The sequence below is a fragment of the Corvus kubaryi genome, unplaced genomic scaffold (assembly GCF_017639235.1).
Source record: "Corvus kubaryi isolate FWS band 111438036 unplaced genomic scaffold, C.kubaryi_AGA036_p1.0 37277, whole genome shotgun sequence".
Lineage (NCBI taxonomy): Eukaryota > Metazoa > Chordata > Aves > Passeriformes > Corvidae > Corvus > Corvus kubaryi.
In genome coordinates this window covers 161,179-181,002 of record NW_024581085.1, presented here as the reverse complement: position 1 = coordinate 181,002, position 19,824 = coordinate 161,179, and the positions used below count along the sequence as shown (strand labels likewise).

At 56.0% G+C, this 19,824-nt stretch overlaps 2 protein-coding genes across 2 annotated transcripts; one reads left to right on the top strand and one right to left on the bottom strand.

Annotated features, from left to right (window-relative positions):
• Window positions 1–154: 154 nt before the first annotated feature.
• On the top strand, window positions 155–10,560 carry LOC121663461 (keratin, type II cytoskeletal cochleal). Its single transcript, XM_042025741.1, has 9 exons — window positions 155–812; window positions 1,538–1,746; window positions 4,180–4,240; window positions 4,867–4,962; window positions 5,644–5,808; window positions 6,264–6,389; window positions 7,748–7,968; window positions 8,481–8,515; window positions 9,391–10,560. The coding sequence occupies exons 1-9, from the start codon at window positions 426–428 to the stop codon at window positions 9,576–9,578; spliced, it is 1,488 nt and encodes a 495-aa protein (XP_041881675.1). The 5' UTR covers window positions 155–425; the 3' UTR covers window positions 9,579–10,560.
• A 2,116-nt stretch (window positions 10,561–12,676) lies between these two features.
• On the bottom strand, window positions 12,677–14,517 carry LOC121663465 (keratin, type II cytoskeletal 8-like). Its single transcript, XM_042025746.1, has 4 exons — window positions 14,328–14,517; window positions 13,777–13,900; window positions 13,270–13,603; window positions 12,677–13,008 (listed from the first exon to the last, which is right to left on the bottom strand). Exons 2-4 carry the CDS (start codon window positions 13,867–13,869, stop codon window positions 12,716–12,718), a joined length of 720 nt encoding a protein of 239 aa, XP_041881680.1. The 5' UTR covers window positions 13,870–13,900; window positions 14,328–14,517; the 3' UTR covers window positions 12,677–12,715.
• Between the last annotated feature and the right edge of the window lie 5,307 nt (window positions 14,518–19,824).

Here is a 19,824-nt window from a genome sequence, read left to right as displayed (position 1 = left end):
GGGCCCCTTTAGCAGCTTTGGACCGTGCCCAGGGGAGAACCCGCCCGCAGCACTTCCAAATCCGTGTGCGTTCCCTGTGTCCCCCCTGCTCGTTGCAACAGCCCCGTCTGGGCACGGGGAATCCGTAGGGAACGGGGGCCAGAGCTCGGCGTTCGCCCCACGGGCGGCACCGAGCGGGGACACGGCGCCAGGTGTGTCCTGTCCCTTCCCGCGGCCCTTCCCCTCTCCTGCCGGAGGGTGGGAATGCAGCCAGGCACACCCAGCTCCGAGCAGTAAAATGATCCCTGCTTTGCCCTTGGGCCAAGCCCAGCTTTTCTAACGGATAAAAGGGGAGGCAGCGGGAGCGCTTTCACTCCCCTGGGCTCCAGCACAGCCTCCCTGAGCTTTGGAAGAGTTGAGGGATCCCGACCGGCCCTTGCAGCACCATGTCCCGCTCCGTGACCTTCAGCTCCCGCTCGGCCGCCGGGCCAGCCCTGAGCCAGGTGCGGGTCAGCTCCGTGTCCACCTCCCGCAGCTCCGGCCTCGGCCGCGCCGGCGGCTTCGGCAGCGCCAGCCTCTACAGCCTGGGCTCTGCCGGCAAGAGGGTCTCCCTGGGAGGGGGCAGCTCCTTCAGCGTCCGCTCGGGCTATGGCTACGGGGGAGCGGGATTCGGGGGCAGCCTCAGCCCCGGCGGCATCCAGGAGGTCACCATCAACCAGAGCCTCCTGACGCCCCTGAACCTGGAGATCGACCCCACCATCCAGAGGGTCCGCAAGGAGGAGAAGGAGCAGATCAAGACCCTGAACAACAAATTCGCCTCCTTCATTGACAAGGTGAGGATTTGGGCTGGCTCAGAGCTCTGGGGGTGCTGAACGGCAGCTGGGACCCAGAATTGGTTGAATCACGAACGGGCTCAGGATCAGTCCTGGAGAACGGGGTGGGATTTGCCCACTGCAGCCAAATAATTCTTATTATTCGATGTATTAAAGGCCTGCTGGCATCGCCAACAGAACAGCTATTTGGCCTGCTCGGGCTGCCTTTGCAGCCCTGATTCACCTGGGATTGCCCAAATGGGGGTGCAGGCTCTGCGCCCCCACCCCAGCACCCAACCCGGGGAGGAAGAGGCTCCTGGAGGGAGCTGTCCCCGGAGAGCAGCTGGAACCAGGGCCTGCCCTGGGTGTTTATGCTGCCCTGCACAACCTGGCTCTCTTGCACTAATTGACCCTGTGTAAATCCCGCTCTGGCATCCCCAAAATGTGAGGAATCCAGCCCTGGAGTTGGAGCAATTGGAGGCTTTGAGATCTGGAGCCGGTTTCTGTCAAGTGTCAGCCCAGCAGAATCTGCTTTTCTTTAATTCTTCCAAAGCCTCAGGGTCACAAGCCAGGTCCCAGAGCAGCCAGCCTCTTCCCCATGGTCTCCATGACCCTCCTCTGGTGCTTCCCACGAGTACCCCAATTCCTGGGATAGGGTTACCACCTGCAGCCCAGTCCTTCCATCCCCTGTAGTGTAAGCTCCCCTCTCTCCCACCATCCCAAATGATCCCTGCGCTCCCTCCCAGGTGCGGTTCCTGGAGCAGCAGAACAAGATGCTGGAGACCAAGTGGAGCCTCCTTCAGGAGCAGAAGACGACGCGAAGCAACATCGCTCCCATGTTCGAGGCCTACATCAGCAACCTGCGGCGGCAGCTGGACGGGCTCCTGGCAGACAAGGGGCGCCTCGAGGGAGAGCTCAAGAACATGCAGGACCTTGTGGAGGACTTCAAGACCAAGTAAAGTATCAGTATCCCCCTGGCAGGGTGGTGAAGCTGCCAGCAGGGCTGGGCACGGATGTCCCCGGCTCCCCTGCCAGGGATGGAGATGTTTCCTGGCCAGGAATGAGGTGTTTAGTCCAGGGGAGCTGCCTGGATTCTTCTTGCTCGTTGTTTCTGGCACCTTGTTCCTGCCTGGGCCAGTGCCCCCGTCCCCTTGGCTTTGCTTTGGGGCCTCGTCAGGGTTGGAAGTGGTGTTTTGGGGCCTCCTCAGGGTCACACGTGGCTCTTCGGGGCGGCCGGAGCCCCGAGAGTTCCGCAGGAGCTCCTGTGTCATTCCCTGGGCAGGGAATGGGGCAGCTGCCCTGCAATTCTTCAGTGACTTTTCAGTGTCACCTGGGAGGAGCCCCAGAAGAAAGGTGGCCTTTGTCCCAGCCCAGCGGGAAATGCCTCTGAGAAGGGAAGAATAGGACGGAGCTGGCAAACTGGATCAGGCAGGAACTGCAAACAAACAGAGCTGATAATCCCGGGGTGTGTTTAGGGAGAGGCAACACCCAGAGATTCCTGAGGAGCTGCTCGGGAACGATGCTCCCCCAGCCCTGCCCGGTTACTGCGTCTCCGTTATTTCATCCGCAGCCGGCCTTGGGATCTCTGCAAGGAGCTGGTTTGCACCCAGAGGGATGAAACCCCAAAGCTTGGTTACATTTCCCATGGATTCAATCCATGGACTCATGGATTTATTCCTTCAGCCTACAGATCCATGGGAAGCCAAACCCTCTGTGTGCTGAGAGAAGGGAAGCAGGAATTAGGAGCAGAATTAGGATGCAATAACTGGAATGCAGAACCTGCTTCTCCCCATTTATATGGAGAAAATCTCATTTATAAATGGAAAACCTAAACCGTGATGTGCTCTGGGGGTGCTTGTGGCCTCTTTTACGTAGGTCTGGTTTCCACAGGAATTCCCAGGGGATATTTAGGGGAGGAAAGGCTCCAGGGATGAGACCCAGCCCCTCACTCAGGAATTGCAGTGGGAGAGGGTGTGGTGCCAGCTGGGATCGTGCTGCCCACGGGGCTCAGTGCCGAGGGCTGAGAGTGTCCTGGGCTTCCAGAGGGGTCTCAGGACAATATTGGATGATTTAGGAAGGAAATTCCTCCCTGTGAGGGTGGGGAGGCCCTGGAATGGATTTCCCAGAGCAGCTGTGGCTGCCCCTGGATCCCTGGCAGTGCCCAAGGCCAGGGCTTGGAGCAGTCTGGGATAGCAGAAGGTGTCCCTGCCCTGGCAGGGGTGGGATGGGATGGTCCCTACAAACCCAAATCATTCCATGATTCCATGGTTTACCAGTTCATTGACCAGCTTGACCCCAGGAAATGAGGAATTTGATGATCCATTCCAGAAGAATTCAGTGTTTTTACCTCTCTCTGCTGATCCCTCGTGTGCGGAGGTGGTGCCTCTGCGTCATTTCCCGGGATTTATTCCTCTGGAATAGCACTGGCACCTCACTGACCTCCAAAGGGGCAACGTCCATTGCTCCCGGTGTGGACGGGCACGATTCCAGGTCGGAGCAGGAGGGAGGGGCAGGGAGGCCGGGAAGGTGAAGCAGCTCCTGCTTTGGAAGGCAAATTCCAGCTCTGGCCATGCAGGGCCCATGTAAATAAAGAGCCTTAACCTGGCAACAACAATTCCCAAACAGCCCAAGTGCCTCCTGCTCTGCTCTTGGGTTCCAGGTCCCCAGAGCAGGGTGGGGCTGGAGGTTTGGGCTGGTTGGGAGTGCACAGACAGGTCCAGGTGGGCTCCAAGATCCAGGTTTGCAAACCAGTGCTGGTCCTGTTAAGTCCATGGAGAGGGATTTTTATCTGCTGGAGACCTTTAGGTGAAGCCTTGGAGATTTCAGGCGAACCCCTCATCTGAGGCTGAGCTCCTAAAGAAGGGGACTCAGCAAGACTGGAATTTGGTGAGGCTTTGGAGAAGAATGAGGGTAATTGATCACCTTTGGCTCTTCCCAGGACAGTGCCGTGTGTTCAACACCTGCAAAATGTTCCCAGCAGTCTGGAATAGGGAAGTGCAGAGTGGAAGCAGCTCCAGCAGGTGCTGGGATCAGCCCAGAGGAGTTTGTGGGATCTGTTTGTGTCTCTCCTGCTTTGTACTGGCTCCCTGAAGGGTTGGTGGGGGCACAGCCTGGGCCCTCCCCGAAGGAGGAGCAGGAATCTTCTGAAGCACAGGAATTTCCGGGGTTACGGAAGGCAGGGAGGGGATGCTCTCCAGGTGGTGGTGGTGGTGGGGAGCAGCTCCTCCAGAGCGGACCTGGGGCACCTCCGGCACACCGGCCTTGGGGAATTGCTGGGCTGGCTCCCAAGAAATGGAGGGATGGGGAAGAGAACTGGGATAACGTTCCACTGGCATGTTTTTCCTTTTATCCAGGCTCTAACTTCACAAAAATCCCTCTTTTTTGGCAGGTACGAAGATGAGATCAACAAGCGCACGGCGGCCGAGAATGAGTTCGTGGTGCTCAAGAAGGTACCGTGGGTCAGGGAATCCTCAGAGGGCTTGGGTGGGAAGGGACCTTAAAGTCCATCCCCTGCCCACCCCTGCAGAGACACCTTCTGTGGGCCCAGGGTGCTCCAAGCCCCGTCCAGCTTTGGACACTTCCAGGCACGGGTCAGCCACAGCTTTTCCCTGGGATTGATCATCAGCCCTTCCTCCCCATTTCCCCAGCTCGCAGTTCGCTCTTTGCCCTACTCGCAGTTTCCTACAGCTCTGCTGAAGCTCTGAGGGGCAGAATTCCATCCCACACCTGCCAAAGGCAGCTCAGGGGAGGCCCTGAGGTCTCCACACACGCAGGGAAGCGGTGTTGGATGCCAGAGGAGTTGGAGATGATGCCAGATCTTTCTTTGGGATCTTTCCTGAGGTCTCCATGTCCAACCTGACACTGAACTGACGATCGGGGATCCAGGGGATCCCCAGGACTCTCAGGACCTGCACTCCAGCAGCGTTCAGTGGCCTGGGAGATGAATTGTTGCCCCTGGGGTGTCACTGGGACACCGGAGCTGGTTTGGGGACTCTCCTGTGGAAGCCACCAGAGGCTGGGTGGGCTCAGACATCCAAGCTCCCCAGTCTCAGTGGGTTATCTCTTGTTTTTCCAGGATGTGGATGCTGCCTACATGAACAAGGTGGAGCTGGAGGCCAAGGTGGATGCGCTGACGGATGAGATCAACTTCCTGAGGGCTTTCCATGAGGCGGTGAGGACCCTTCTGCTCCTTCAGAGGGGGAGAACAGGGAATGCTGGCTGGGAAAATGAACGTGGGACACGCGATGGGTTCATGGAGTCTTTCCTTCCATGAGCAAAACTAAACCTGCAAGTGAAGCGATTCCTCTGAATCCCCATGGATTGTCACATGGACTTCTCCCTGTCTGGGATGTGGGGTGGATGGATTGCAGACATAACGGGACAGATGTTCTATTTGGGATGCTGTTTGTATGAAAACAAGGAAAACGAGTGGTTAGCGGGGATTTGGTGCTGGGGGAGGTGGTGCTGTGGGAGAGGAATGAAGGAAAGCGGCTGTTCCAGGCTCCTTCCTCCGCCCCGTTGTTGGCAAGATCAGGGATTGCCTGAGCTGGACACATCCTTGGGAGAGGTGCTGGAATTTGGCCCCTCCAGGTTCTGCAGCCAGCTGGGCTGTTGTCTAAGGAATGGGGTGACAGTGGGATAAGCAGCTAAAGCAGGGATAAGCAGTTCCAGCTCTGCTGTTGGTTGTTGCTCTGGGCTTTGCAAGGTTGGTTCTCTCCTAATTAATGATTATATTGATAAAATTCCTCTTATCTGCCTCCCTTTCCCTTCTCTCCTTGGTTTCCCTTTTTAATTGGCTTCCAAAAGAGGGGCCCTGAAACCTCGCTGATTAATGGGCTTGGTTTTCCTGCAGGAACTTAACGAGCTGCAGGCCCAGATCTCCGACACCTCGGTGGTGCTGTCCATGGACAACAGCCGGAACCTGGACCTGGACAGCATCATCGCTGAGGTGAAGGCGCAGTACGAGGAGATCGCCAACCGGAGCCGCGCCGAGGCTGAGTCCTGGTACCAGAGCAAGGTGAGCTTTGGGAGGGGAGAAGGCTCCAGGGAGACCTTGGAGCCCCTTGCAGCACCTAAAGGGGCTCCAGGAGAGCTGGAGAGGGCCTGAAGTGATGAGACACAGGGAATGGCGTCCCACTGCCAGAGGGGATGAATTCCTCCCTGTGAGGGTGGGGAGGCCCTGGAATGGATTTCCCAGAGCAGCTGTGGCTGCCCCTGGATCCCTGGCAGTGCCCAAGGTCAGGCTGGACATTGGGGCTTGGAGCAGCCTGGGGCAGTGGAAGGTGCCCGTGCCATGGCAGGGGTGGTACAGGATGGGCTTTAAGGTCCCTTCCCACCCAAACCATTCCATGATTCCCTGATCTCCAGCTCTGTAAGCACCTGTGGCCCCTGTGCCATGGGGGGGGGGGCTCTATCCCGTTCGTTCACTGCCATCCTGACCCCATCACGCTGTGTCCCGCTGCTCTGTCCCAGTATGAGGCGCTGCAGGTGACAGCCGGGAAACACGGGGACGACCTGAGGAACACCAAGAACGAGATCACGGAGATCAACAGGGCCATCCAGAGGCTCCAGGGGGAGATCGAGAATGCCAAGGCCCAGGTGAGGAGCGGCCCCTCTCCTGCCCTTCTCCAGCCCCGGAACTGGGATCCCTCTGGGGACCAGGGACAGCATCTGAGGGAGCAGCTGGAGCTGTGCCAGGGGAGGTTTAGGTTGGAGATCAGGAAAGGTTCTTCCCCAGAGGGTGCTGGGCACTGCCCAGGCTCCCCAGGGAATGGGCACGGCCCTGAGGCTGCCGGAGCTCCAGGAGCGTTTGGACAGCGCTGCCAGGTGTTGAATTTCGGGGTTAGGGGGATTTTTAGGGCTGTCATGTGCCGAGCCATGATGGTCCTTGTGCGTCCCTTCCAAATCCAGACCTTCTGTGATGTTAGGAACGTGTCAGGGCTCTGGGTGTCACACAACACCTTGAACGCGGTGATTTCGGAGATCTTTCCCAACCTTTGCAATTCCATGGTCTGTAAGAACCATTCCAGGGTGGCTGCACTGCTCGTCCTGAAGGGTTTCAGTTCTGCTGGGGAGGAGGAGCACTGGGAGCAGGGTGACCCTGCCAGGAAGGTGGATTTGGGGGAGGACAAGTGGAAATCGCCCCTGGAACACAGAGGAGCCCCCACACAATCCTTGTGCCCTGCCGTTCCTGGGATCACTGTCCACTCCCTTTGCCCAGCAGAGAACACCGTCTTTGGGCACACACAGGGATTTGGGGAGCTCTGTTTGCTTTCACTGGGGTTTTATCGCTTTATCAGGGCCGTGGCTCAGGCCTGGCCTGGAGCTCCCAGCGCTCCAGATAAGCCCAGTGATTCATCCCGGAATATTTGGTTTCAGGGCAGGGAGGCTCTGGCAGAAGCCAAGAGCTGCCCGGCAGCAGCTCCCGTGGACAATGGATGGGAGCACAAAGCCTCTTTGGAGCCCTTCCTGCCAAGCACGGCGGCTTGGGAGCTGTGGGGGCACAGATGGGGGCTCCCTGGGGCCCCACAGGGCTGGTCTTGGGCTGGGTCTGGGTGTTTGGTAGCTCCAGGTGTGGTCCAGTCCACACCCGCCCACATCTCAGTTGGCCGGAGACTGCCCGGCTCTCAACAAGCTCCAGGGAAATCGGGAGAGAAAACCTGAGCTTTGGTGAACCCCAAGGGATGTGTGGGATGTGGGGGACTGGGAAGCTGAGGATCACCTGAAAAAAGCGTAGCCAGTGGACAGAAACCTGGTCTTCCTTCTGGGAGACCTGGAAGGAGATGAGTTTCCATCTCCATCCAGTGCCCAAAAAGCCAGGCAGGGATGAAGTCCCGGGGATCCAGTTGGGCTCCAGATCCACAAAGGGGGACTGGGCAACAGAGCCAGAGGTTTGGGGTGCAGGATCCTCCTCCAGGGATCAGGAGCCCCCTGACGTGGCCGCTCCATCCCCGCAGCGAGCGAAGCTGGAGGCGGCCGTGGCCGAGGCCGAGGAGCGCGGGGAGATGGCCCTCAAGGACGCCAGGGCCAAGCTGGAGGAACTGGAGGCCGCTCTGCAGAAAGCCAAGGCCGACATGGCCCGGCAGCTCCGGGAATACCAGGAGCTTATGAACGTCAAGCTGGCCCTGGACATCGAGATCGCGACCTACAGGAAGCTGCTGGAGGGCGAGGAGAGCAGGTGAGGATGGGTGGGGTGGTGGTGAGCAAAGATTCCTTGTGTTCCCCCCAGGAAGGATCCAGCCCTTTGCTGCCTTTGCCTGGGGACTCTGTGAGAGCCCAATTCCCATTTCCACAAGGAAATGCAGGCAAGGAAACCTTTGAAAAACTGAGTTCTGGTCCTGGAAACGCTTTGGCTGAAGAGCCAAACTGGCAAATTCTGAGGAAAAAAACCCAGGGAAAATAAGCAAAGAAGGAAAAAGTTGGTTTCCATCATGTTTTGTGCTATGGCAGAACATTTCCAAGTGGAAATCCCTGTGGAGTTAGGACAGAACTTCTGTGCTCTGTCCCCCCCGCCGTGGGGATAACAGAGCTGGTCAGTGCAGGGCTGGACAAAGCCTGGGGGGCCCAGGGCTCTTCCTGGGATTAGGTACAGCTGGAGTAGTAAATCCCAGCCTTTGTCCTCCTCCTGAACCCCGAGGCCCAAGGAAAGCTGGGTCTGATCCCTCCTTTTCCCTTCGTCTTTTCCAACAGGTTGGCTGGGGATGGAGTTGGCAACGTCAACATCTGTGAGTGGATTTTGTTGTTTGTAGCGGTTCCACCTCATTCTAAACCCATGGAAAAGGGGGCTCAGTGTGCCCCAGTTCACCCAGTTCAGCCCCTCCTTAGTGGGAGCACCCTGAAGCTGGGGGTGGTGCTGGGGCTCCATCCCGAGCTCAGCCCCGACTCATCCGGGCGGAATTGCGCTTGGGGCAGCGCTGATCGTCCTTTCCCCCATTTGGACACGGATAGAAAAGCACTGCTGGGAAATGCATTCCCTGCCTTGGGAATTGGTGATGGCAAAGGGTGTTTGTGCAGCTTGGGAAGTGTTGGATCCTCACCTGGGCAGGAGCTGCTCTCTCAGGGATGCTCCAAACCAGCGGCTCCGATTTCCAGCCACTTAATTCCTGCTGGGAAGTGGGGAACCACGTTCCCACAGCTTTGGGGCACCAGGAGATGAGCTGAGGGTGTTTGTGAAATGGGATTCTCCATGGATTTTCTAGGGGTTCTCCATGTGTTCTCCAAGCTCAGGGGATCCTGAGCCAGGTTGGGTGATGGAGTGGGAAGACAAGAAGGAAGGACTTTAAAGTGAAAAAGGGGAGGTTTAGATGGGATATTGGGAAGAAATTCTTCCCTGTGAGGGTGGGGAAGCCCTGGAATGGATTTCCAAGACATCCAAGAGGATGCCCCATCCCTGGAAGTGCCCAAGGGCAGGCTGGATGGGACTTGGAGCAGCCTGGGATGGTGGGAGGTGTCCCTGCCCATGGCAGGGGTGGCTCTGATGGGCTTTAGGGTCCCTTCACCCCCAAACCGTTCCATGATCCCATGGGAGCCTTTCCTGAGGGTGCCCAGCTGGGTGCAGGTTCCAGGTGCTCACGTTCCCTTTGCTCCTCTCCCATCCCAGCCATGGTCAGCTCCAGTGGCGGGGGCGGATATTCCAGCTCCAGCGCGCTCCTGGGAGGAGGGATCGGAGGCGGCCTCAGCCTGGGATCGGGAATGGGCAGCGGGGCGCTCGGATTCTCCTCTGGAGGCTCCTCCAAGTCCTACACCATCACCACCACCTCGTCCAGCCGGAGAAGCGTCAGGAAGTAACTCCAAGGATGGAGCTCGGCACTCCCAGCACCCGAGAGAGGGAAACGATGGAAAAAAAGTCTTGGTGCCTTTTGTAGGATGAATTGGCTGCAAAACTCCTGCAGTGCTGAGGCCCTGCCCCTGCCCTGCCTGGGCTTGATCCTGCACTCCTGGAGTTGAACCATTCCTCTGGGAGCAGGATCAAGCCTGAAAGGGTGAAATTTATCCCGGGATGCAGGTGGGGTATCCCTGCTGTTACCCTTGTGCTTGGTACCCCCCTGCTCCGGGCTGGATTTCACCCTTGGAAAGGCAAATCCCACGTTTCTGCAAAAGACCAGAAGATTCTCTCCCTCCTGACAGGATTTGGAAGACTCCAATCCCTCAGGCTCCTCAGCCCCCACCGAGGGCTCACCCTGGGTTGGGTTTTTTAAATATACCAGGAAGAAAACAGGTTTGGGTCTGCCCTTATTTTCTGTGGAGATGGGCTCAGGGTGGGGGTTCAACATTCTCCTCTGACTGGAGCTGTTTCTGACCAAAGGCAGCACTGACAGATTGATTCCCAGCTGTTTGTAGCAAAATAACTCCTCAAGAACCTCCCCCACCCTTTCCCTCTCCTTAAATGAAGCCCAAAGCTTGAGGGATCTAAAACTGCTTCAAATTCCACGTGTCCCACTGAAATGGGAGATCAATTCCCTATTTTTGGGTGTCTCTGTTTACCACCCCCTGTTTAAGGGTATTTAGTGATATCTGGAGTCTCCTGCAGTGAGGGTTCAGTTGATGCCCCATTCCAAAAACTCCTTGTTCCTGCCAAAATGGGTCTTCAACATGCCAGGGAAATTGTTGTTACTGCAGTAGGAAGAGTTTTTAGGGCAATAACTCCAAGAACCTGCTCCCAGTTGTTGTGCTGATGTTCAGCCCTGTCCTGGCAGTGTGGTTTGGGTTGGATTTTTATGCTTTTTGTGTCTCTCATGAGTCCTTTAATAAAGTTTCCCTTTTAGCTGCATGTCCAGTCTTAGCCAAGTTCTTCGTGCTGCCCTGGATGCTCAGGAGCTCTGGAAAATATCCAGGGATCACTTCCTGTCGTGTCTGGAGCCCGCCCCAGCTCTGTCACCTGGAGCAGGCCCTGGGCACAGTTTGGGGTTTGGGGTTTGCTGCTGCACAGCTCATTCCGGGCTGGATTTTGCCTGCCTGAAGTCTGGGCAGAGGGACGGGGGGAGTTTTCTCAGTCGTGGTTTGAGCTCAGGTCTGAAATGGAATCTGGTTTTAATGGGAGGGAGGAGAGGGATTTTAGCCCTTCTTGCTCCTGGATTCCCTGGAAAAACCCAACAAAAATCCTGAGCTTGGAGAAGACCCTTTTGTGTCCCAGGGAAATGTGGGGAGCTTTGTTTCCAGCTTTGCCACGATCCCGTTCCCTCTCCCAGCCCCGGCTCCCTCATGGGAATGTTTGAGCCTCCTTGGAGCTGGGAGAGGGGATCTGGGTCATCCGGAACAAGGACACAATTCCTTGTGGGGCTCCGGGGGAGCTGGGCCCATCCCAGGGCAGGTTGTGCCTCTCCCAGCCCAGGGGGGACAAACCCTGGCTGGAGCCGCAGCTCTGTGGAGCTGGGGCCAGAGGCTTTGGGGTCACTTGGGAATGCTGATTCCTCTGGGATGGGATGAATCCTTGACGGATTCTGCCACTGCCTCTCACCCAGCCCCCCACGGCCCAGCACCCCCCACCTGATCTGTTCTGAGCCAGTTTGGGGAGAAGGTGCCACCGATTGTCATCCTTTGGGTGGCTTTGGGACGCTTGGGCAGGAACTGTGTGGTTTTGGGTACTTGTGGGGGGAATTGTGGTCTCTGCGCGTTACCAGGGATTCCCAAGGGCTCCAGTGCTGCTCCTTGAATTTTTGGGTGCCAGGACCTGGGAAGGGTGGTTGGTCTGGGGGGCTGCAGGTGACACCCCCGAAGGACAGGGCCACCCTGAGGGACCTGCACAGGTGACACCGAGCTGAGGGTCAGGGACACCCCTGAAGGACGGGGCCATCCCGAGGGACCGGGACAAGCTGGAGCAGGGCCCTGTGGGGATCTCCCGAGGTTTAACAGGGCCGAGGGCAGGGGCTGCTCCTGGGCCGGGGCAGCCCCCGGGATGGATCCAGGGGGATGAGCAGATGGAGCAGTCCTGGGAGAAGGAGCTGGGGGTGCCGGGGCTGAGAGCTGGACCTGCCCCAGCCCAGAGACCCCCGAGCCTGGGCTGAGCCCCAGCGTGGGCAGGGGGGAGGGGAGGTTCTGCCCCTCTGCCCCTGTGCTCAGGTGAGACCCCACCTGCAGAGCTGCCCCAGCCCTGGGGCCCAGCACAGGGAGGACCTGGAGCTGCTGGAGAGATCCAGAGGAGGCCCCGGAGCTGCTCCAGGGCTGGAGCCCCTCTGGAGCCAGGCTGGGGGAGCTGGGGGTGTTCACCTCACTCTGGGGAGAGCTCAGAGCCCCTTGCAGGGCCCAAAGGGGCTCCAGGAGAGCTGGGGAGGGACTGGGGACAAGGGATGGAGGGACAGGACACAGGGAATGGCTTCCTGAGGGCAGGGATGGATGGGAGATTGGGAACCCTGCTCCAAGGTTGACTCAGGGAATTGTTAAAGATCATCAAGTCCTGGTTGACACTTTCATCTGATGCTTCAAAGGAATGAAATGGCCTGAAAGCAGCAGGGCCTGGGCTCAGCTCCCCTGAGCAGGGGAGAGTGAGGTGTGGGAAGGGGGAAACTCCCATCCTGGGAAGCCTGGTTGGCTGGGTGAGGTTATAAAGGGCAGCACCGCAAGGAGAGGACCTTTCCCAGCCTCTTGCTGGAGATGGTGGGATCTGGAGCTCTTGTCCTCATCCTGGGAAGAGGTGAGTGGAATGGGCTGGGGTGGGATGGGGTGGGATGGGGTGGGATGGGATGGGGTGGGATGGGGTGGGATTGGATGGGGTGGGTTGGGTTGGGATGGGATGGGGGTTGGGATGCCTTTGCTGGGGGATCACCCCAATGAGCTGAGCAGGACCGGGTCAGGTCCTGGGACAAGGAGCTGCCTCCCCTCCCTCCCACCTCATTGCAATCCCTGCTCTTGTGGGAATGGAAGGACAAGGGAACTACACCGAAGGATCTGGTTTTAATGGGAGTGACGAGGGATTTTCGCCTTTCTTTCTACTGGATTCCCCAGAAGAAATAACAAAAATCTTGAGCATGGAAAAGACCCTTTTGTGTCTCCATGCAATGGGAAATGTGGGGCTTTGTTCCCAGCACTGCCATGAGCCACAGTTCTTCCTGGACACCCTTCCCGTGGGAGCTGCTGCTGCTCCTGCTGCTCAGATTCCACTGCTCCAACCCCAGCCCTGCTGGTCCAGTGGGAATTTCTGGGTGCTGATCCTGGGGCACTTCCAAATCCAAATTCCAAACCTTTGGGACGTAGGAGAGACCTCGCTGGGAGTGGAAAGTGGCTGCAAAAGGCAGAGAAAAGGAATCCAGCTTAGGAAATTCCTTGGAGAAGAGGCGGATTTTGGTAGGTGAATCCTCCAGCTTACAGGTGTTGATGGGAATGCACCTTCCCCAAGGAGCAGTGGGAACAGGGTCCCGTTATTGTCTGAAAATTCCAACCCCTTTGGCCTCCAGTGGGAGCCTGATCCTGTATTGCACGGTCGGGACAGTGGGATTGGCTCCTGGGGTGCGTTTGCAGCTCTGTTGGGATGGGATGAGCTGACCTGTGCAGGACTGCCTGGTGGATTCACAGCTCTGGGACTGCTCTGTGCAGGAGTTTTCCCTCCCAGCCCACGGAACGGAAGCAGCTGAGGAGTCCTGGAGTCCTGTCCCCCGTCTGCTCTCTGCGCCCTCCAGCAGCTCGCTGAAGGTGACAATCTCCATGGCCAGGGCCAGCTTGAGGTTCCTCAGCTCCCGGAACTCACAGAGCTGCAGAGCCAGGTCAGCCTCGGCCTTTTCCAGAGCCGCTTCCAGCTCGGAGAGTTTGTCCTTTGCATCCATGACGGTGCTTTCCCCAAACTGCTCCGTGTTGGCCGCGGCGGCCCCAAGCTCGGCACTCTGCATGGAATGGGACATGGCGGGTCCTGGCCGTCAGGGATGGCAGGAGTGGGGCTGTCTCAGCCCTGGGTGCAGCAGCAGCTCCTGAAGAGCCTTTACAAGTTGCTCCAGCACCAGGAGCGATGGCTGTGGAATTCTCAGGAGCAGCAATTCCCACACATGGCTGTGCTCACCTGGCCCTTGGTGATCCTGATTTCTCCCTCCAGTCTCTGGACCATCTGTGCCAGCTCAGCTGTCCTGGATTTTGCCTCTCTCAAGCTCCCCATGTTTCTGCCTGTGACGACTGAGCTCCTCCAACTCAAATCACGATCATGGAATGGTTTGGGTTGGAAGCTCATCCTGTCCCCCCCCTGCCTGCCATGGCAGGGGCACCTCCCACTGCCCCAGGCTGCTCCAAGGCCCAATGTCCAGCCTGGCCTTGGGCACTGCCAGGGATCCAGGGGCAGCCGCAGCTGCTCTGGGAAATCCATTCCAGGCCCTCCCCACCCTCACAGGTGTGGAATGGGAGGAATTCCTGCCCAATATCCCATCTAAATCTTCCCTCCCTCTGCTTAAGGCTGTTCTTTGTCTCATGGACAAAACAGCTCAAAAGGTGCTGTTGCATAGCCCAAAAGACATCTTGAGTTAAACCAGAGCAGATCTGGGAGGATGGGGGTGTTTCTGTGGGGTTGAAGTTGTTCTGAGGAGAGCTGGGCCCCACCCCGCCCTTTCCAGGTGTTCTCACCTTGTTTTCCTGCCGGGCCAGGGCTCGTGCCCAGCTCCTGCAGGCGATGTCCCTGTGCCGAGCCCTCATGTCCTCGATGGTTCCATCCAGGTGTGGATCTCGGCTGTTGCCCCTCTGCAGGACCACAGACGTGTCCGGGATCTGGGCCTGCAGCCGGTGGAGCTCCTGGTGGGGACATGGGCTGCTCGTGCTGCGCAGCCAGTCCAGCCCCAAACTGGTGCCTCCCCCACCATCCAGCCAGGTCCCCCTTTGCGGTGATGGTTTCACAATGAATCACCCGTGAGCCCTGGGTCACGCCCTGTTTCCCCAGGATAATCTGCTTCTAAATCCAGCTGGGAAATGGGAATTACTGCTGGAGCCCTGGCGAAGCCGCTCACCTCTTTGTAGAACATTCTCAGGAATTCACCCTCTTCTTTCAGCCTTCCCCCCTTGGCTTCCAGCCCGGCTTTGTCCAAGAGAACGCTCTCTGTGTCCTGGAGACACACTGGGGATGGAAAGAGGAATTCTGGAGGGAGAGCAGACTCGGGGCTGCCCTCAGGGTCGGTGCCGTGACCACGCTCCAGCTCCTGGGATTTGGGGTCTGGAGTTTGAGCAAACCCAGCTTCTGCTTGTACTTGTTTCCTGTGCTGCCTTGGGGAAAGAAGTCACCACAACCACCCAAAAACCCGAACCAGGAGGGGAAAGTTCAGCCAGTGAGTCCCTCGCTCACCTTCCACAGGACAAGTAGCTCCTCCTGGGCATGTGTCCACAGGCTCTGCTCATCCCCGGACCTGTGTGGGAAAATGGGAGGTTTTGCTGGAGTTCAGCACAATTCCCTCTTTCTCTGAGTTCCTTCAGGCCACAAGTGAAACAAATGAAGCTGATTTTTTTCCCTCTCCCCAGACAGTGTTTTGGGATACTTTGCTCGTTTTGTAGCTCATGGGAAAACAAATGTGTTTTCAGAGAGGTTTCTGCAGCAGAACTACTTTTGTGAGACCTCAAATAGCTGCTGAACACTTGGAAATCTGAATTTCTGAGTCAGGAAGGTGAGAAAGCAAATGTGGAACAGGGATATTCTGCTTCCTCCATGTATCTTTAAATATGGATGTTGCTTTCTGTACTGAGATCCTGGGAGATCTTTCCATCTTCTTCACTCCACCGTGGAATCTACTGGAGGTGAATCTACTTCATCTCCACCTACAAGTTCTCTGGGAACCATTTACTACCCTAAAAATCCTGTGTTTCTGCCTGTTAACAAATTTCAAGCAACATTTTGAGCCCTGAACTTGCATTTTTCCGGTTTTTACTCACGTTTTCCTGTTGATTTCCAAACCCAGCTTTGCTGCTCTCAGGCCTGTTTGTAACTGGGCTCTGCTGTTCCTGAGGGCTCCCAGTTTCTCCCTCAAATTCCAGATACAAGCCCTGAGCATCCCCTTGGGACTCTGCAGGAAGCTCCACTTGGTCTCCAGCACCTACTTCTGCTGCTCCAGGATCCAAACCTGAATCCCAGAAAGGAAAATGGGAAATGGGATGAGGATTGTGAAGATGATGGTGAAGGGTCTGGAGGACCCACATGAGGAGCAGCTGAGGTCACTTGGTTTGCCCAGCTGGGGAAGAGGAGACTGAGGGGAGACTCATCGGGCACAGTGGCTTCATCCCAAGGGACAGCTCCCATCTCTGCTCCAGGGACCAGGGACAGGACCCAGGGAGCGGCTGGAGCTGTGCCAGGGGAGGGTCAGCCTGGAGATCAGGGCGGTTGGGCACTGAACAGGCTCCCCAGGGAATGGGCACAGTCCCGAGGCTGCCACAGCTCGAGGAATGTCTGGACAATGCCCTTGGGCATGGAGTGGGATTTTGGGGTGTCTGTGCAGGGCCAGGGGTTGGACTGGATGGTCCCTGTGGGTCCTTTCCCAGGTATCCCATGAAGAAGTGCTTGTGGAAGCCAGTGCTGATGCCCCAGCAGTGGGACACGTTCCTGCTCTTGGCACACCTGGCAGCGTTTCCCAATTCAGCAGCTTTTGTTTGGGGGCACCTGTGTGGAAATGCACAAAAAAGCAAAGAAATTCCTGAAACCAGCTCTGCAAAAAATTTGGGCTGTGCAGAGAGGGCTGAGAGGGGACTGGAGGGCGGCTGGAACTGGTTTTAGCTTGCTCCCTGCCGCAGTCAGGCCCAGAGGTCAGAACAGCTCTGCCTGGACACTGAGGCCTCGTAAACCCCAAGGTTCTCCCTGGCAGCTTGTGCAAGTTCCCTCGATATCTCTAATGAGTTGTTCTGCCAGGATTCCGTGCCCTTTCGTGCCCTTTCCATGCCCAGCTCTTCCCTTGGACTCCAGACCCTGGAAACTGGAGCTGGGGGGGTTCTCAGCTCACCTGGCCAGTGAGGGAAGGAATTCATTGTTGGGGGTCTTGAGCTGCTCCTTCTCTTGGTACTTCACCGTCTGCACACCGGGATCGAGCTCAGGCCAGAGCAGCTGCTCTGGGGCCGTGCAGGGGGCGATTGGTGGAGAGGATGAAAGTTGGGTAAGAAAGTTTCACAGATATGTAGGTGTTACACTGGGGATACTGCAGCACAGCGTATCAGACAGCGAGGCCCATGGAAAAGAAATAGATATGGACCGATTCTTGATGGATGTTTCAGAGATGTTTATTTCTCCAGCCGCATGGCTGGGACCTGCCGAGGAACTGCGGCAATCACGGGACCTGAGGGTCCTTCCCGCGCAGGGGAACACAAAACAACCAATGGGGAATGAAGTTGACCAGGGTCAGGGAAAACCCGGGTCTCCCCCCAGGGCCCGTCTCCCAGGACCCCACGGCAGGGGGAAGGGACCCCGACATTTCACCCATTTATTTTTTACAAAAAGAGATTTAAAACTTAACATTGAAAACAACTGGATAAACATAACAAGAACAGTTTCAAAACAAAACAAGCCACCCTCCTGAGTCCTTAAATGTCCAGACAGATCCTCTGGAACAACTTAAGGCTGGCAGAAGGGAGACAGAAATCTCTGAGCATGCTTTGTGGGGAAACTGAGGCAGGAGAGGGTTTAATTTCTTCCCTCCCCCTTTTCATCTCCCACTCAGCATTGGAAAGGGATTTTTGGGGAAACATTTGGCAAAGGTATGGTTTTGTGAGGGAAACCATGGGTGAAAAAATGGATTGGGAATACACTGGGGTTAATAGGATATAGGATAAAGGGGAAAGGTGGGATTAGGAAAGGGAGACTGTAGGGGAGATACTGTCTAACATGACTACGATTTTTAGCATATATATTGCCTTTTACAGAAATACCATCAGGCCCAGTGACCTCTACTGCTTGTAACCCTCTTCTACCTTGCACAAATTTGAACTCTACCACTTCTCCATCTCCTAAACTTGGGACGTATTTTTCAGGGTTATTCTTTTTAATGGCAGTTCTATGAATGAATATGTCTTCTTGGTTGCCACATCTTGTTATAAAACCATAATTTTGTTTAACATTATACCATTTTACTATTCCTAAAACCTTAGCTACGATGATCTTTTCCTTTTTCCGAGTGGCTGCTGTTTTCTGTCTCTCTGCATTTTTGCTTTCTCTTTCGCTCGCTCCCGTGTTGGAACTGCCAGGGTTGTCAGTGCTGCTGGGGCTGTTGGAGCTGCTCGTGCCTGCGCGCTCTTCCCGGGGTTGCATTCGGGCCTCTCAGCTCTCTGTGCGTCGCCTCCTCTGCTCTCAGCTGCGCTGCCGCTGCCTGGGGCCATGCCCGCATCTCGGCCGGGCCCCCGAGCGACGGCCCCCCTGTGCCCTGCTCCAGCGCGCGTCTCAGCTGGGCGCGGCTCCGCTCCACCGCCACCACCGCCAGCCGCCACCCGCACGCTGTTCCTCTCACAGGACTCACTCCACCACGCGCTGCACGGGGCCAGGCGGGCACCGCCGCTCCTCGCTCTGCCACCAACACTGCGGCTCGCGTCGCTCCTCCCACGCGCGGGAACTGCCTCGCTGCTGCTCGCAGAGCGCTCAGTCCATGTGGCCTGGGTTGCACGGACTCTGAGGCACACTTCCCTTTGCCAAGACACAGCTGACATTGCTCAACAGTCTCGGTAATTAAATAATATTCACGAAAATATTCTTCCATCGGCATATATTTTGACTCAAAAATTAACTGGGTCCAAATGGTGTTCCAAAAGTCTTTGGTAAGAATCAAATCCCAAGAAACGTAGAAAAAGTTCTTAAACAACCATGCCAGGAAGTGTTTCAGTTCCTTTTGAGCTTGAATTAAGCTAAAATTTACAAATCGTTGTTCAAGAATATTTTCAAGTTTAAGATAAATGTCCATATGTGGCTCTGAGAGCCAAGAGTCTTTCCACGGTTCCTCCATAGTTTAGAGATGGAACAGCAAAATAAAAACAAGAAGAGAAATCCAGAGTTTACTCGCAAATCAGTTGCTGTTCTTAGAGATTGGGGATCATTCTGCTCACATAATCCACCATTTGTTACAGTGCGGGGATTACTGCAACGTGTATCAAACCAGGAGTCCCGTGGAAAAGAAATAGATATGGACTGATTCTTGATAGATGTTTCAGAGATGTTTATTTTCCCAGCCGCATGCCCGGGCTCTGCCGAGGAACTGCGGCAATCACGGGACCTGAGGGTCCTTGCCCGTGCAGGGGAACACAAAACAACCAATGGGGAACGAGGCTGACCAGGGGCAGGGAAATCCTGTGCCTCCCCCCCAGGGCCTCTCTCCCAGGACCACACGGCCGGGGGGAAGGGACCCCGACATGTAAGCTTGGCATAAAGATCTCTGAATGTAGAAACTGAGGATGAGATAGAAATGAAAGCAAGTTTTGATATAGAGTAAAAGATGTTTTGCTGAACCAGTGAGCACTGAATAGCTGAGAAGGCAAAGGTCGGAGATGAGTTGGAAGGAGATTTTTATGATTAGGACAAAGGTATGTGACTAAAAGATATGTTTTTCACCAAGTAAATATGTCTCAAGAAGAGCATAAGTAAGTAGAAAACATGTTTTCACCAAAAAGAGAGATATCGCAGGCAAACAAGAAATGTCGATGCAGCAAGAAGAAAAGAGGTTTTAGAATTTTCCACTGTAAGCTTAAATCGTAACTTACTTACTCCTGTGATTGGATAATAATGACTATAATATGGGATGGTAGTAGTTATGATAGGCTGTAGGCAAATGTAAAGGTATTGTATATGGTGATTATTGGTTGTTACGTATTAAGATACTCTGCAAAGAAAAGTATAGAATGCTTTGTAACTTGAACAGAAAGCGGCTTCAGGTATGCCTACAGCTGGAGCTGGCAGCTGTAGGGCTGGCTCTGGATACCCACTCCCTGAAATGCTGTAACTTCGCCTATGCAATAAACAGCTTTCAAGAGAGCCGTCTGAAGTCCAGACATCCTTCATGAGCCTTTCTCCTATAGTGATGGTGATGGGAAGATGGTGATGGGGTGATGGTGATGGGGGCGATGGTGATGGGAAGATGGTGATGGGGATGATGGTGATGGGGCGATGGTGATGGGG

Coding starts and splice junctions, on each gene's coding strand:
- LOC121663461 (XM_042025741.1), top strand. CDS start 426: ATGTCCCGCTCCGTGACCTTCAGCTCCCGCTCGGCCGCCGGGCCAGCC. Junction 813..1,537: donor TCGCCTCCTTCATTGACAAG/GTGAGGATTTGG, acceptor GCTCCCTCCCAG/GTGCGGTTCCTGGAGCAGCA. Junction 1,747..4,179: donor GTGGAGGACTTCAAGACCAA/GTAAAGTATCAG, acceptor CTTTTTTGGCAG/GTACGAAGATGAGATCAACA.
- LOC121663465 (XM_042025746.1), bottom strand. CDS start 13,869: ATGGGGAGCTTGAGAGAGGCAAAATCCAGGACAGCTGAGCTGGCACAG. Junction 13,604..13,776: donor TCAGGATCACCAAGGGCCAG/GTGAGCACAGCC, acceptor CATTCCATGCAG/AGTGCCGAGCTTGGGGCCGC. Junction 13,009..13,269: donor CACCAGGCAGTCCTGCACAG/GTCAGCTCATCC, acceptor TGCCTTTTGCAG/CCACTTTCCACTCCCAGCGA.